This window comes from Urocampus carinirostris, chromosome 6, assembly GCF_059441175.1.
Source record: "Urocampus carinirostris isolate Australia breed hairy pipefish chromosome 6, RoL_Ucar_1.0, whole genome shotgun sequence".
Classification (NCBI taxonomy): Eukaryota; Metazoa; Chordata; class Actinopteri; order Syngnathiformes; family Syngnathidae; genus Urocampus; species Urocampus carinirostris.
In genome coordinates, this window is record NC_142354.1 from 4,993,047 (window position 1) to 5,009,928 (window position 16,882).

General features: G+C 39.3%; 2 protein-coding genes across 5 annotated transcripts in view; one reads left to right on the top strand and one right to left on the bottom strand.

Moving 5' to 3' along the window:
• cenpp (centromere protein P) overlaps positions 1-2,350 on the top strand; it is a 148,777-nt gene extending 146,427 nt beyond the window's left edge. For all 3 annotated transcript variants that reach the window (XM_088337549.1, XM_088337550.1, XM_088337548.1), the window contains exons 7-9: positions 1,765-1,844; positions 1,925-2,016; positions 2,094-2,350. In XM_088337549.1, coding sequence (XP_088193675.1) covers positions 1,765-1,844; positions 1,925-2,016; positions 2,094-2,221 — 300 coding nt within the window. In that variant the 3' untranslated portion in view covers positions 2,222-2,350. The remainder of the gene's footprint in view (positions 1-1,764; positions 1,845-1,924; positions 2,017-2,093) is intronic.
• A 2,680-nt stretch (positions 2,351-5,030) lies between these two features.
• ippk (inositol 1,3,4,5,6-pentakisphosphate 2-kinase) overlaps positions 5,031-16,882 on the bottom strand; it is a 30,784-nt gene continuing 18,932 nt past the window's right edge. The window contains exons 11-14 of one of the 2 annotated variants that reach the window (XM_088337558.1): positions 12,330-12,465; positions 11,146-11,245; positions 10,985-11,082; positions 5,031-6,629 (exon numbers count right to left, since the gene is read on the bottom strand). In XM_088337558.1, the coding sequence (XP_088193684.1) occupies positions 6,419-6,629; positions 10,985-11,082; positions 11,146-11,245; positions 12,330-12,465 (545 nt within the window). In that variant the 3' untranslated portion in view covers positions 5,031-6,418. Of the gene's footprint in view, positions 6,630-10,984; positions 11,083-11,145; positions 11,249-12,329; positions 12,466-16,882 lie in introns of both variants that reach the window. The other variant, XM_088337557.1, reaches the window with a different exon arrangement.

The window sequence follows — 16,882 nt, forward strand, 5'->3', positions numbered from 1 at the left end:
TTAAAAAGTGGCGAGCCATTTTTCGTTGCTTTTTAAGGGAGGACTTTGTGCTGGTCATAGGCACAGAATACACTGTTTTATTTTTATTTTAGAACTTTGTCATTAAAGTCCTCAACTGAACTGCTCTCTTCAGTTTTGTTTTCTTCATCCAAATACTCGAACACGTGACGAGACAAGGTTTGTCTCCACCAACAATAACTACATTATAAACTTCAACAGTATAAAAAAAATACACTATTTGTGTACAAAAGCGGTGCTTTGAGGAAATTGGTAGAGAAGCAAAGGATCGATCCCAGGGCAATTGTATCGATCCGATCTAAGTTCCTGCTTAATATAATATAATATTAATATTTGGATCGATCCACCCACCCCTAATTGTTTACCAACAGCAGCATATTAATTGTACAAGTTAAAGACTTAGCAGATTTTTTAGGGGCATAGGTAGGTTTTAGTTCAAAATCTATAGCAGGGCTTTTCAACCTTTTCAAGCTGAGAGCTACCATTTTGTTACCAATTAGCACAAATGGCACCCAGTTTGCTATGCATTTCTTAAACAGCAACTCAACTAGATGGATGGCCAAATAGCTGAAAAGGTAGCTTGATAATTAGCTAGAAATGTAAACAGGTAAAAAACATAAAGAGGGCTAGATAGCTAGCTAAGAGAATAAAACAATAACTAAATAGCCACATAGAAAGCAAAAAAATAAGCTAGATAGCTAGCTAGAAAGGAAAACAAAATTTAGCTTGATAACTAGCAAAAAATGTAAAGTATTAGTTAGATATCTCGCAAAAAATTAAAAAAGCTTGCTAGATACTGTACCTTGCTAAATAGCTGAAAGGGTAGCACGATAGCTAGCAACAAAGCTAAAAAGGTTGCCAGATAGCTAGCTAAAAAAACAGCACATTTTTGCTAATTTGCTTTATAAGGACTATGAATTGGAAATTAGTTTGTTGTATTTCCTGTAAAATAAATCAATAATAAGTTGAATGGATACATTTGTTTGATAATTGATTAGATTCTTATTCTATTCCGTTAATGCTTAAAAATAAATCTCAATAATTCCATCCATCCATCTATTATCCTTATTCTCAGTAGGGTTACGGGGGTGCTGGAGCCCACCCCAGCTATCTTGAGGCAGTGGGCAGGGGACACCCTGAACTGGTTGCCAGCAAACTTAGGGCCCACAGGGACAGACAATTCACTCGCTCATTCACATCTAGGAACAATTTAGACAAGCCAATTCACCTGACATGCATGTTTTTGGAATGTGGGAGGAAACCGGAGTGCCCGGAGGAAACCCACGCAAGCACGGGGAGAACATGCAAACTCCACACAGGAGGTTCGGTCTCATGACCTCAGAACTGTGCCGCACACGCGCTAACCACTGCTCTGCCGTGCTGCCCAATCTCAATACTTGAATAAATGTATTTATTCCCTGAAGCCCACGAACTGGAATTTATATATTTGAATTTCTAAAATAACATTTGATCATGTTATTACTAGGTTGTTACGCTGTTATTACCAGGTTCATTATTTGAATGAGGATTAAATAGACTCTGTCAACCAATAAAAAAAAATCACAATGACCCAGCACTGATGAGCTATTTTCAAAACAGGTCCGCGGGCACCTCAACTGTCCTTAGGGGGCACCCTTGTCCACACGAGCTCCATTTTGGAGATCCCTGATCTATATATTATTCCTTGTATTATATATTTTATCTAAGTTGTGTGCAGTAATAATTACTCGCGTGTGTTGGTTTTAGGCCAAATATGAAGGTGTGGTGCATGCTACAGAGAGTTGCAATAGTCCATTGCTGACTCTTCATCATCCTCGTCTTCCAGGGTAAAAGAAAACAGAAGGAAATATCAAAGAGGGCACCCATATTTTGATGGTGCTAATCATTTTTCTTCCTTATTTTTCAGTTGCACCTTCTTGCTGAACTGGTCTGTGGATGTGTCCAAGGAAGGCGTAGTGACACCAAAACTGAACCTGCTCACAAAGATCCCAGACAGAGGTCAGATGCTCCTCTCTACGCATGGAAGAAACTTGATAGCATCCATTCATGATTTATTTTTATTTTTTTTCAAACAGTTTTGCAGCTTTTCCCATCTCTGGCGATTGGCGGCGCAGACAAGGCATTCGACAGCTTGGTAAGGCTGCTTGGCCGAGAAGCTGCCTTGGAGGAGGTCATCAGAGCTGTGGGACTCATTACTGATTAAACGCAAGGCCATCCATCGGCTCCTAAAACTCGTACAATTTTTGTAGTTTCTTGGGGGAATCAAGAAAAGTAATTGGAGTATATTTGTTTAAAGCATACCGTATTTACGATTAAACTTGTCATTGTAAAAGTTGTTCAGTGTGATTTACTTGGCCACCAGATGCAATATAATACATTTATGCGAATAGAGGAGTTTCACAACTACTGTGATTTTTAAAGGGACAGTGTGTATCACTTGACCACTAGATATCGCTGTATGGTGTAGTGCAGGGGTCGCCAACCATTTTAAAGGTGAGAGCTACTTTTTTGTGACGGATTAGCGCAAAGAGCTATCAGTATTAAATGCATTTCTAAAATATCAACATATTACTGTTATCGTATTTTTGGGCTCATGAAGCGCACTCGCCGTGGCGGGTTCTTTTTCGGACTCATTGGGCGAGAGTGCCGCACAACCACATAGACAAGTGTGCGCATTTAAAAAAAAAAAAACAAGGAGCAAAACTGGGTTTGGTTGTGGTTTAAGTATTCATTGCAAAGTAAAACACATGGATAAAAACTTGTTGGAGTTCGCTTTTTAGCTTCCTCCAACTTGCAAACTTTCGATTCATCTATCTTCAATTCGCTGGCGGCTGCTCGGTTTCTAGGTTCTTCCGCATAGCGTAGAAATCAACACACCATGGCGGACGGAAACACAGAAAGCATTCAATGGAAGGAAAGCGAGGTTTTGGGTTTAATTCATATTTGGGGGGACAATTACGGTCGCACAATAACTTTCAGATTTCTAGAAACGCTGGCGTGTAGCATCCATGAGTTCTTCCGCTAACAATGCGTTGCGTGTGACATCAGGCGTCATCTTCCACGCAAGCAGGATTATAGTGGCAATCAAACAAGAGACAATTAAAAGTGTCTGTTGACACAGAGAAGTCGCGTTTAGTTGGAAATGTTTACGATCTCACAAAAAATATTTCACCTCAAAATGTTGTAAGGCTTGCCTCGGCCAAGGCTTGGAACTGTGACCTGCCATTCTTGGGAGCAGGCACCCTAAGGCCCCTGAGCTGGTCTCTGACTGCCACTTTGCATAAGAGACACGGTGCACTGACTGATATGGTGCGCCCTACATCTTGAATAAAACCTGAGGACGTGAAAATAATATACTATGTTATTTGTGCTGGTATTCGTTTTTAGTTGGGATGTTTTTTTGAAAAATATTTTGTAACATTTATCAATTGTATTTTTTATTAATTCTACGATTTACTTTCGTGGCAACATGGAGTGACCAGAATAAATAATGTGTACGAGGCATGATGTGTTGTGTGCAAGAAATAGTTGTTTGTTTCAATTGTTTTTTCGTCAATTTAGTCTTAAATTTGATTACAAAAAAGCCTTAAAATGTTTTGAATAACTTGTCTTAGGCTGTAAAAACCCTAGTTTGATAGCACTGGTCTTTTAAGAGACTTAGGATGTCACCAGTCATTTAAGAGAATACAAGTTTTGTTAAGGCAGATGTAAACCAGGAAGTAGAAACACATCAAATCAGGGTCCGAAACGCCTGTTTCAGTCCAGAAACATCTGCACTCATTTTTTATCATACGAATCATCGTCCGAATGTAATCCCTTCTATATTAATTTTTCCAATGTTTTGGTATTTGTGTTGGAACAGCTGTTTGTCAAACTTGCTTGATGGCTTATTCAAGCAAATAGATAGATAGATAGATAGATACTTTATTCATCCCCGAAGGAAAATTCACTTTTCCAGCAGCATCCCTAAGCTGAGAACAATCGAAAATAACTGAGAACAATCGAAAATAACACGGGAGCTGCTGGAGTGGCTGCCATTCGTGACGGCGCCGGAGAAACGATTCAATTTGAATCATGTACAAACAAACAAACAATTGAATCATGTACAAGAAACGATTCAATCTGAATCATGTACAAACAATGAGACTTTGAAGATAAAATAGTTCTCCATATTAAAGGGAACTGGAGGTTTTGTTACGCAACACAGAGTAAATGGGCATTTAATAAGTGTGCAGAAGTGCACTAAGGAGTACTATAATTTATATTATGTATGATAGACTCCAATTAAAAAAATATAATTTTATATATAAATATATAAAATTAGTAAGAGGGGCAGCGCAGTGGTTAGCGCGTGTGCAGCACAGTTCTGAGGTCATGGGATCAAACCTTCCTGTGTGGAGTTTGCATGTTCCCCCCGTGCTTGCGTGGGTTTCCTCCGGGCACTCCGGTTTCCCCCCACAGTCTAAAAACATTCATGTCAGGTTAATTGGCTAGTCCAATTTGTCCCTAGGTGTGAACAAGCGAGTGAGTTGTCCGTCTCCGTGTGCCCTGCAACTGGCTGGTAACCGGTTTAGGGTGTCCACTGCCAGATGGGCTCCAGCATCCCGCGCGACCCTACTGAGGATAAACGGTGCAGATGATGGACGGATGGCTTGATATTAGTAAGAATGCTTTTTCTGTTCATTTTTAAATTGTTTTCAAATCAAACCTATGGACCAAAACAGTTTTCAGTTTTGATGAGCCAAAGGTGTTTACCGTACTGTTAAAGTCTATTTGCATATATACAGAGGACAGAACACTCAGTTATTACCAGGTTGTAACTGTTAGAACTGTGGTTAAAATAAGCACATATCCTAGAAAATCACTGACACATCACTGAGCTATTTTTTAGAACTAGTTTGCTGGAGGCACTAAATACACACTGAAAGAAAAGTAGACGACCATACAACTTGCTATGGGTGACAAAATAGAGGGTAAATAACACATGGAGGAAAAAAAGACCCAAAGCTCTATTGTGTTTCAAAGTATTTAATATCTTGCTCCAGTATAAATTGTGACAGCAGAGTTCATTGGTCAAAAACCTAGAAAAATAAATAATTTACATACAAAACGGCGAATAAGCAGCCTTTTTTCCATTTGTAAATAGTTTAAGACCCGCTGCCCAAACACAAACATAGGAGTGGTCCACCTCTGAGGTCCATGCATCCCATTTTCTAAAACCATTTTAGATATTGTGTTATCCATTCATCCATACAATAAGTGAGGCAACCTTAATTTAGTAGAGAATTCATCCTGATTTTGCACCACACCAGACACACGCACGCACATACATCCGGAAAATGAGCATACGGGCAAATACCAATAAGTGACATCACAGTAACCACCTGAAAAAGTCAGCATTTTTGCCATCTCGCTTGCAGTATTTTTGTTGTTTTTCCTAACAAAGGCAGAACGGAACACCTCCCAGTAAAAGGGGTTGATTCTCACTACAGAGTTTAAAGCCAAAATGTCCTGTATGTCACACAATTTGTGCATCCAAGATTAATCAAGTTGTTTTCACAATTCATAAGGGAGAGAAAATTGTTGCTAAACACTTTTAAAGCCTTTAAAATGAACGAATTTGATTAAAGTAACATAGTAATTGTGCATGATTAAAATATTTTCCCCTCAAAATACACAGTATTTTCCAGACTAAAAAGAACCTAACCCCTCCCGAATATAAGCCAGTCAGGTTTCTCCACCCACCATTGCTACTCACTCAATTGCTCTCCGTCTCTGTCTTAAGGATGTACTCCTGCTTTGGCTTATGGCTCAATTTTTAACTCGCCAAATAGACGGACAGCCTTAAAATGTTTCTTCCAATTCTTGTAAATATCCGTCAATGATGGTTGACGGTTGATGTAAACTCTCAGTCCGGAAATGTTAAAGATGTAAATGTTTGTACAGTCGTGCTTAACTTACATTTCGTTACAAAAGAAAGGCTTTAAGTAGTTATCACAAATCTGCTCTCCTCTCGAGTCCTGACTAAGAAATTTGATGTTAAAGGTTTGCTTCCAGCTCAGTCCTGCAAATCAAGTCAATTGGTCAGGCTCGGACTGGTTCGGGTTGTTTTTTTTTTTTAGGCTCGATCTTACTTCTAAACCATTTGTGAGTTTGAAGGATCTCTTGGTGAAAGGGGATTTTACACACAGACACACAGGCAGGGTCACGTTAGTCAAACTAAAAAATGTGTTTCAGGTCCTCAGCATCTCTGCAAAAGATGCATCTATAGGCTCTCTTGGCACTACCCACATAAGCAGCATTCCCTTGGCGACACCCAAAATTCACCACCCACCGTTTAGGGGCACAACTCCGAAACCAGTCCCCATTTGCAAAAGTCATCCAAAAAGGAAGCGAAGGCTCAGATGGGCCTAAAGAGAACCGAGCGATCGTCTCGCTCACAGGCGGTTGCCACAGTCCTGGTGTAGCACGACACGATCTTGTGGTCCAGGGCCAGCTGCAGGGGGATGCTGTCCAGGGGCTTGGGGTCCAGGTCCAAGATGGACACAGAGTAGGAGAAGGTGGGCCGTCTGGAGGACAGGAAGTCCCGAAGGCGGCGCTGATTGCACAACCTGTCCACAAAAAGTAAGGGACAAGTTCAACATTGGTAGTTGTTAAAAGATAATTTTAATTCTATAACAGTCAAAATGTGAGGAATAGTATATGGTTTGGCATCAAAATCTAAACATATATATTCCACCGATATATTACCGTTATTTTCCAAGATACTATATTTTGAAGACAGCATGTCTTGTCTTTTACATCAAGCAGCCAAAAAGGGGCTAACAGTCAAAAAGAACAGAGTGAGCCACCAACAGCAGCAGGGGCAAATCAAGGAAAGGCAACCGCCGCGTAAAAACCCAAGACCGGCCGAATAAAAATCGACGGCGAAAAGAGTCAAGAGCTATAGCGACAAATGCTCAGGAATAAACAAACCAAGGAACACTGCAAAGCCGGCGTTAACGCAGGCGAATCAGCCAAGCAAACACACGGTGGGCAGCCAACTAGCGCCAACCAGGAGCAAACAAAACAGGAAAGCCTTTGGCAGCCTCGCACAAACAGGGAACTAGCCGGATAAAATCATACTGACAACACAAATGAAAAGCCATAATCGCCTAACACGAAGCAGAAATATGCGGTATGCAATTGTTCTTCACTAAAATCTCTAATTGTTTGGAAGCTGGCCTCACATGATGTGGTAATGGTATTCACTTTTTTGAAAGTTTTGTGTTCCTTAAATGACGTCACAGCTAAATGGGTCAGTTTTGGGACTAAATTACTGGAATGTTTTGTGATATATATTTGAGTAAATGTAAATTGTATTTTTTTGTAAGGCCTTAAACAACAAGTCTGTCTTTTACTTAATAACATCGGGATCGGTTTCCTCAATGATCTGTAGTTCATTAATGGTAGTCAGTAAAATCAGACACAGTGGGCTTCAGGGACATCCAGTGGACATATAAAAAACTCATTGTTTGATGCGGGGCGGCTCATTTTTGTCTTGTGCTTCTCTCCGCATTGACTTGTGGGCCACCTAAAATGATTGGAGCCACATTTGGCTCATGGGTCACAAGTTTGATGCATGATCTGAATCATTCAAAAAATAGCTTTTCGGGTAGCACAACGTATTGACATTGTTGTACGAGAATATTGGACTTTGAAGTCATGGATTGTCCTTAGATCACGTGTGTCAAAGTCGAGGCAGGCAGAAGAAATCTGGTTTTCTTCGGTCTGTTTTTAAATTCACTGTTTTATACACCAAGTATCTTTGTGTATTCTTTATTTTGACTGTAAGTTACTTCATAAAGAAGTTGTTTTTGGTTAATACCTTTTTAAACTTCATTGTACTATATTAACAATAGAGGTAAGATCGGGCAAAAAATTCAGCCCAACCCAGGCCCACAGGTATCAAAGCCTGACCCAGCCCAAGCCCGACCAATTGACTTGCTTTGAGGGACTGAGCCCGATGCAAACCCGAATTTTTATAATTGTGAGGACTGGGACGGGCTTCTCTCTCTCTGTGCCTTTTTTTAATTGTTTTTTTAATCGCCTAGACCCTCCACCATGCGACAAGTGGATGAATAAATATCCACCCGACATTGTTCTTTATGTTGTGTGGTGCGGTGGGGAATCAGATTCATGCAGCTCTAGCGCGGCCGAGGGTCCTACGACGCGGACTGCATTTCTCAAAAAGGGGTATAGAAGGGGGTGAAGGAGTACCGAATCCATCGTGTTAATGGCACTGCACAACACAAAGATAAAGAATCAAGAAACGATAACAGGTGATTAATTGTTTTTTTTTCTTTTTTTCAAAAAGCCAGCGAGAGACACATCGATATTTTAGGCCTGAACCAAATCTCGAGTAACCTTGACGATTGTGTAAAATTGCCTAAAATCCAAATTCAAGATGTATAAAAAGTAAATTGAATGTTGAGTTTTGGAGAATCTGTAAGCTTTTAGTCTCTTTTGAAAGGTAACACTCTGATGTTTTTTTCCCAACTGAAATAATCATGGGCAGCACGGCGGCGCATTGGTTAGCGCGTGTGCGGCACAGTTCTGAGGTCATGAGATCGAACCTCCTGTATGGAGTTTGCATATTCTCCCCGTGCTTGCGTGGGTTTCCTGCGGGCACTTCGGTTTCTTCCCACATTCCAAAATCATGCATGTCAGGTTAATTGGTCAGTCCAAGTTGTCCCTAGGTGTGAATGAGCGAGTGAGTTGTCTGTCTTTGTCCCCTGCCCACTGCCTGAGGATGGCTGGGATGGGCTCCAGCACCCCCGCGACCCTACTGAGGATAAGCCGTGCAGATAATGGATGGATGGGTGGGTGGATGAAATAATCATTGCAAGTGCTACTTAAAATCTATGTTAGGCACACAAAATAGGAGATTGTTATCCTCGCCTGATTTTTTTTTTTTTTTTTTTTTTAAATCACATGCCTGCAGTTAGGTGTAGCTTGGCCATCTTAACTGGAAAATAGCTGGGACAAAAGCCTGAAGCCTTACCTGGTTCCAAGTCAATGTTGATCACTATCTGAAAAACTAAACATTGATATTTTACACATTTTTCTCCGGGTATGTATAGGCGTTTCCAAAACTGGCTATTTGGAGACTCCAAAAAAAGACCGTCCAAAAAGACAATTCTAAAAGGTGGAATTACACACGTTTACTTGGGGTCTGATTTGAATACACCCAGTAGAGATACATATCTTGATTTTTAGAATTTCATTGGCTAACCATTACGTCAAACATCATCTGAATCGGTAACTACTGGCTAAAGGTATTTGGAGCTAAAGTACCGTATTTTCCGCACTATAAGGCGCACCTAAAAGCCTTTATTTTTTTCAAAAGCTGACCATGCGCCTTATAATACAGTGCACCTTATTTATGGATCAACATTAAGTTTTCCAACTAACTTGCAGCCGCCGACTAGATTTTCCCCCGAACGCCAAGTAGTACACGGTGTATGCTGGGATTTATTTACCGGCGGTTTCATTGGCTAACCAATGTGTCAATCATCATTTGAATCGATCACTATAGGCTAAAGTTATTCAGAGGTCAATGGGCGGATCCTTTTTATCATTTACAGGCTGGCATTGGCTTAAACAGCAAAACAAAGGCTGCAATTGGCCAAAAAAGATGTGTCAATCATCAGTTGAATCGATCACTATTGGCTAAAGTTATTCGGAAGTCAAGAGGCGGATCCTTTTTATCATTTACAGGCTGGCATTAGCTTGAACGGCAAAACAAAGCCTGCAATTGACCGAAAAAGATGAATGCGTATAGCACGTGGCTGACAGCACACAGAAAGCATTTTTTTCTATTCTGTATTTGTAAATATGTTATTCTCCTGGATTTACTGCACTCACGGATATAAGAGGACATTGGCTGCACATTTTTATGAACACAACGACTTCAGTGAGCTACTCCGGGTTTTCTATTGTCCCTGTATCTTGTTTCAGACTGAACTCGATGTTTCTGTGATAAGCGGTGCAGATAATGGATGGAATGGAGTGTCTATTTTTAAATTCAACTAAATTCCAAGTGTTTATTGTCATATGCACAGTAAAGTTGCGAGCAAAAAAGAAAATAGAAACTAAGGAATGTGTGGCATTTCTTGAATCCCAAGACTTTAACCTTCCGAATGATGGAACGATGCATTTGAGTGACATTGTACGGACACTGCATCCGCATGTGTTCTCGACACGTATTTGCGTCTTTGCAAGCTTTGGGAATGTTAAGGGGGTAATAAGTTTGACTGAACTATCTGACTGTTTTGTCGACGTTCCCATTGTAGCGCCTTATAATCCGGTGCGTCTTATGTATGTCAAAAATAGGACCAAAAACGATTTTTTTCGGGGTGCGCCCTATAACCCGGTGCGCCTTATAGTGCGGAAAATACGGTAATGCATGTCTGTTTTTTCCAATATACGCCCTCAAAGGCTGTTGCAGGCTAAGGGGCATAAAACAAAACCTTGCAATATGTCGAGTGTGTTGTCAATGTAATCAATGTAGGAGGATTTCCAACATGGCCCTTAGCTCTGACGAAGTTTGTTTACCTGTAAAAATGAATTATGAGGAAAAAACTGACAGACTACAACAAGGAATGTTAAACGATGCAGAAATGCTTTTAGGCGTTTTTTTTCCCCGTCTGCATTATCGGGTGTTTTGGAGTAAATATTTTACACGGGTAGATTCACTAGACTCTCGTGAGTGTAGGCAAACAATGTATATGGAGAATAGCTTCTTCAGCTGATTACTAGAGCACTTTATTGATGAGCTACACCAGCTTTATAGTTTTTGGGTAATCTTGTTTAGGGCTGTTTGTGATTGAGAAGACACAAATTTTCTTTCTCAACAGATTGCCGGCCTGTCGATGGGTTAAGAAGCAGTGGTGTGTTGTGTTTGCATGAGAGCAGTCTAACTCACACATCTTGTTGGTCGTCTTGGTCTTCGTCGCTGTTGGGCACGAGAGCGACCATAATAGAGCAGTCCTTGGCCGTCATGGCGACTCTATACTGATGCACCTGAACGCATCACACGTAAGTGAGTCAGGTGGCGATGCAAGCAGAGTATCCGGATGGTCTCACCTTGGACATGGCGTAGTCGAGGGAACCATCGTCCTCCGTGGGACACTTTTGTAGACGCTCTAGGAAGGCCGCGTTGTAAGGTCCGTCCACTTGGAGCCGGCTTCTATCGGGGGTGGGGTACACAGGAAATGATGATGACCCACAGAAAGTGTTAAACATGTTCACAATGCCAAATTGCTTCTCAGGTAATGGCAGACAGTGGTTTTTTCCCCTGCGCTCACTAATATAACCCTCTCGTCCTAACCAACGATCATAATTTTTACAGTGCTGATATTCCTTTCTCTTACCAATCTCAAAGGATAAAAACACACTACCGTAACTATTAATACGTAAGGAGGGACCAATACTGTCAAGTGTATAAATAAAGGAATACCTGCAAATATATGCCTTAAAAATAAATGAATGTGTAAATAAATCATGTCATACTTAAATATATTACATTATTCATTTTTTCATATTTTTATTTTAGTATTTATTTTGTAGTGTTTCTAGTACAACTGTTATTCCCATCACTACCACAAACGGAAATGCTGGGAGGGGCTGCTCCTTGGGGACTGACACACACATACACACACTGTGTGCCGTAGGTGTAAGGAGGGTCTACACTAGTGTCCTTTGACATACATAATATGAATGAGAAAGCAAATGCGCAGCATAAATGCAGTCAGTACTACATCCACTTTTCTTTGAGTGGGCAGAGCTTGTCTGTGGGTAAGCAGCAGCCCCCTGGTAACGCCCCTGCATAAACTGCTTAACGTTATCACTTACTTTGAAAACACGTTACTTAAAAAATAATTTTTACTCATACAGTACTACATACAGTACCGACACTACTACAATGCGCTTTCAAACTGTAAAAACACTCATGTCAACTATTTTGCTAATATGAAAACAATGACCTTTTCGGAGTTTACAGAAACACTTTTACAAACAATACAGAAAAACTCTCAGATACAATTCTGTTTTTTTCCTTTCACAGTATCAAAGTATGTTAAACAGTTTAAACGATGGTGATCCTCTCCTGGGCCCAAAATAAAAGGTTTTTTCAAAATTTGAGATGTGATGCTCTAATAATCTTGCGCTCACTCACACGAGGGATCAATTGGTAGACAAAAATAACAAAAACACTCTCGCATCACAAAAAATAAGCAGCCACGGAATTAGTCACAGCAGAAGTTCTTTACCTTTCTTTGGGAAATTCACGCAGATGTTGCTCCACACGCCGATAAAGAGGATAAAGGCCTTCAATGTTCAAGTTGTCCAACATTTGAGTATGGAGGATGCGGGATAGGACGCTGTCGCTGGGCAGACCTTGAGAACCTGAACAAACGTACACAATTAACATCGGAAACGTGACGCGATTATGTTTGGAGTGTTCAGTCGGGCCGACAACCGGAGCTTTAACTCTTTCAGTGCCACAAGGTATGAATATATTTTCAGAAGCATTGACCCTGAGTGCCAAAATGTTTTATATACATGTATATATATATATATATATATATATATATATACATGTGTATATATATATATATATATATATATATATATGTGTATTTTTTGTCTGTTTAAAAAAAAAACTATTACAGAGGGCTTGGCGCTGCTCATCAGTAAATATCAAGGTTCTGGAAATGATTTCTGTATGATAAATCACTGTTGGATGGCAGATCTTTGTCCACACATCGAGGCGGCCCCCACTTCCTTTTTCCTAAGAATGAGTGTGTGTAGGCAGACCCACTACTCAGCAAGTAGGCATACTGAAGCGGTCTGGTGAGAATGGCAAGACATCAGGAGCCTTGAGCGGTGCGGAATGGCTCCCTGGAATTTTTCCATAAATGTTTACAAATTGGAAAAAAGGGAGGGAAATACATTACTCTTTTAATATGTTTTTTGTGAGTGGGCAAACATAATAATAATAATAATAATAATAATTTCCTTGTATTGTCATTCTGTGTAACAATGTACACAGAACGAAATGTCGATTGCACCTGACCCGTTGTAGCGAGTCGATGCAGCCGCAGCAAACATGTCACAAACTACAATTTTCCAATGCCCTATAAATGTCTAGAATAATTATTACATTAACTCCAGGTTTTACTACGCAACTATAAGACAAAAGGTAAATCAGTTCCTTTGCTTGAAATTCTCTCGCCAGTCTTTCCTGTTAGAGACAAGAAGAGTGCAAGCTCCGCCCCTTTTAAAGTAGGAGCATCACAATTTGAAATTGCACTCTTAATTTTTACACAGAAGTCACATTAAACAGGTAAGAGCACAATGCTGTCATAAGCACTTCTTTAGTAACAAAGTTTTTTAAGTGATTTCTGATTTTTGTCACTATATTACCCATTCACTGACTTGTTTTTTGACATTGGCACAGAAATCACACTTAAACTGCAACAATGTGACTTTATTTACTTTACTGTATCAAAAGGCTGCCATTTCGTTTTTATACATGGATTGTATGTTTTATCGAACTCTTTTTGTTGCCCAGATAAGAGGCTTGTTATGCACATTTCATTTTGTTTTGTTTTTTCGAATGCCCACAATGAAAATGACATCAAAAATTGGATTTGTATATTGCATTTTTTTAATTTGATCGAAGAAATGAAATATACTGTAATTTATTAGTATTGTAGTGACATGAGGAGGTATAATTCAATAGAATAGTCACGATAGTCACAACATTCTCCACAGGATGCGCTGCATTAAACTTTGTCATTTTGATAGTAGGCTAATAAAGCTAATAGAGAATATAAGGCTTACAATACATAAAGCTTTGAATTTTTTGCAGATCCAGACAAATTTGTTTTTTATTGTTTTGGTCCAATATGGCTCATGGAACATTTAGAGTTGCCGACCCCTAGCATAGACAAAATGGGCAATTAATAAAAAATACGTATATGACAAAGTCTTAGTCTGGTCAGGAGGGATGATGTTTTGTGCTTCCCTGAGGGAACGCAATTGCCACGGTGACCAAAATCTGACAATAAAAATTATAACAAAGTTCATGCATAAGTTAAGTGTTCTTGCAACAAAATGTAAAAGAAGAAAAATTCACAGAAGTGAAAGTTATGCTTAAAATGCATCCTTTAACAAAAAGCTGTTTATCCGAGTTTTCTTAGAAACGGGTATTATCAACTCTTGTTTTCTTAACAATGGTAAAAGCTAGAAACATACTTACTGTCTAATGAAGGGTGAGGGTACAAGCCTTCTCGATATGTCCCATACCAATAAAGCTACAAAACATTTTTTTCTGTAGGCCTTCAAATAGGAGGTAAAATAGCTTAAATTAACTGGCAATGACTCCTACAGTTTAAAAAAAAAAACACCTGACATTAAAATGGGTCAGTGTCGTCCTGAGTAAAATATATTACAGGCATTTAGTCAGCCTCATTCACGGCACAGATGAAGACACAAACTTGCTTTTGTTGCATACATTCCGTTGCTCGGCAACATTCACATGATGCCATGCATTCACAAAGACACTTCATTCTTGAGTCAGTGTCTAGTATATTGTACTGCTGAAATTAACCTTAAGTGTTGCTATACGGGGCCAACCAAATAACACAGGGGTGCAAAACAAAGTCGGCTTAAGCTGTGTCAGGCCGGCCAACAGTTAAAAACTGGGGGCAGTACAAGGGAAAATGTTTTAATTCTAAAACCTTAGGGATGGGACTGTAACCTCTACTTATAAATGTCTTTACATACGGAAGTTTCAGGTTACAAAGTACATGAAAGGGAAAATATTTGCCTCTAGTTACAAAGGTGTTTTTTGGATACAAAGTCTAAAATACAGTACAGTACACGCTGCTATTTGCCGCTCCCAGAGTTCCACCAGACAACCCGATGCGTAGGCGTGAATCCTGACATGCTTTAAGTTTCCCCTTCCAGCTTCTACTGTGTGTCACTACTGCAAAGGGCTAGTATTCGCAATTGACCCCACTAAAGACGAGAAGAAAAGTGGGCAAGGAGAAAGAGAGCAAGGGACTATGTATGGCCATCAAAACAAAGCAAAGGATAAGAAGAAATGTATGAAAAAGGGAAGTGTTTGTGTCAACATCGATGAGGACTAAGCCATCATTTCAACAGCACGTATCAAATATACTTTGGCAAAATTCCACAATGTTTTGGAATTAGAGGAAAGAGGTCACCCAGAAAAACTTTTGACAATTCGGGCTACGGCTCATTATGATGACATCTGCTTCGCACGTTTCCGAAGGATAGTCAAGAGGCCAAGTCGAAGGTAGATGAATATTTTTATTATTTCCTTTATTTTTTGTTTATTTACATTACGTCCCTCTCGTTTCACATTTATTGTGCAGCATCTAATTTTCAACATGTATTTGTTTTATGATCTTTTTTTTTTTTTTTTTTTTAAAGAGCATACTTTTGCAGGCTTCGAATGGATTAGCACATTTACATTTAAAAGGTGCCTCTCCCTCCCCTCAGGTTACAAAGCTACTCTCAGAACCAATTAAGTTCATAAGTAGCATCAGCACATGAAACAAAGACATATTAAAAATAGATTCCTGCACAATAAACATAAAACGAGAGGCACATGTTGTAAAACAAACTTAAAATAAAAGACCTTTTAACTGGCCTCTTTGTTTACTGGTCCTCAGCAGTGGTTTCTTAAAAAAATGATCCAATTGACGTCTGCTTGCCAGCTTTTGCTGATCCTCTGGAAATGCGCGAGGCAAACGTCATCATAACGAACCCAACTTGTCAAAAAAAAAAAAAAAAAAAAAAAAAAAAAAAATTGTCAAAAGTTTTTCTGGGTTATTTCTTTCCATGAATTTTTAGACTTCATGAAGTTTTGCCAAAATGTCTTTAACTTGGGCTGATGGAATGATGGCTGCATCCTCCTCTTTATTGTCTCTGAACTCCTCCTGTTTTCATACCTTTATTATCTCTTACTTTGTTTCCATGGCCAGTAGTGGTATAATACAGTAGACCGTTTACAGGGCGGGAATCGGACACAGAGAGCATGCTGGGAAGGGGACACGATGAGGATGCTAGGATTCACGCATTCGCACCAGTTGTTAGGTAGAACTGTGGTAGCGGTGAATGGCAACGCGTACTGTAATGTATTTTTGACGTTGTATCCTGAAACGCCTTTGTAACTAGAGGCAATATTTTACCTTTCAGGTACTTAATAACCTGATAATTTTGTATGTAAAGACATTTGTAGGTAGAACAACCACTGTACTACAAAACACTACAAAAAAATACTGCTATGTAAATACTACACAAATACAAAAGAAAATTATACTACGTAAATTCTACAAAAATACTACTATGAACTGAGAAAATGTTTTACAGAAATACTACAAATATACTATTATTATATACTATAATAAAAAATACTACTAAAGACATTTTACGACAGAAATACTACAAAAAGGCTACAACATAAATATTACCACAAAAATACCACAAAATACACCAACCGTAATACTACAAAAATACTCCAGATATGGTTGGTTGGATCCCTAAACCCCTGAGGTCGTAGGGGCACCATTTCCTGTGAATAGTCTTGGGCAATTACAGCCTGGTGGCGCCAATCCATCTCCAGGTATATGTAAATATTACTATGAGATAAAAACCTAGAAAAATAAAATTAAAGTACTACAAAAATACTACAAAATTACTCCAAGAAAATTCTGCTATGTAAATACTACATTAATACTACTGCAAAAATACTACAAGATAATACAGATACAACCACAATAATTCTATA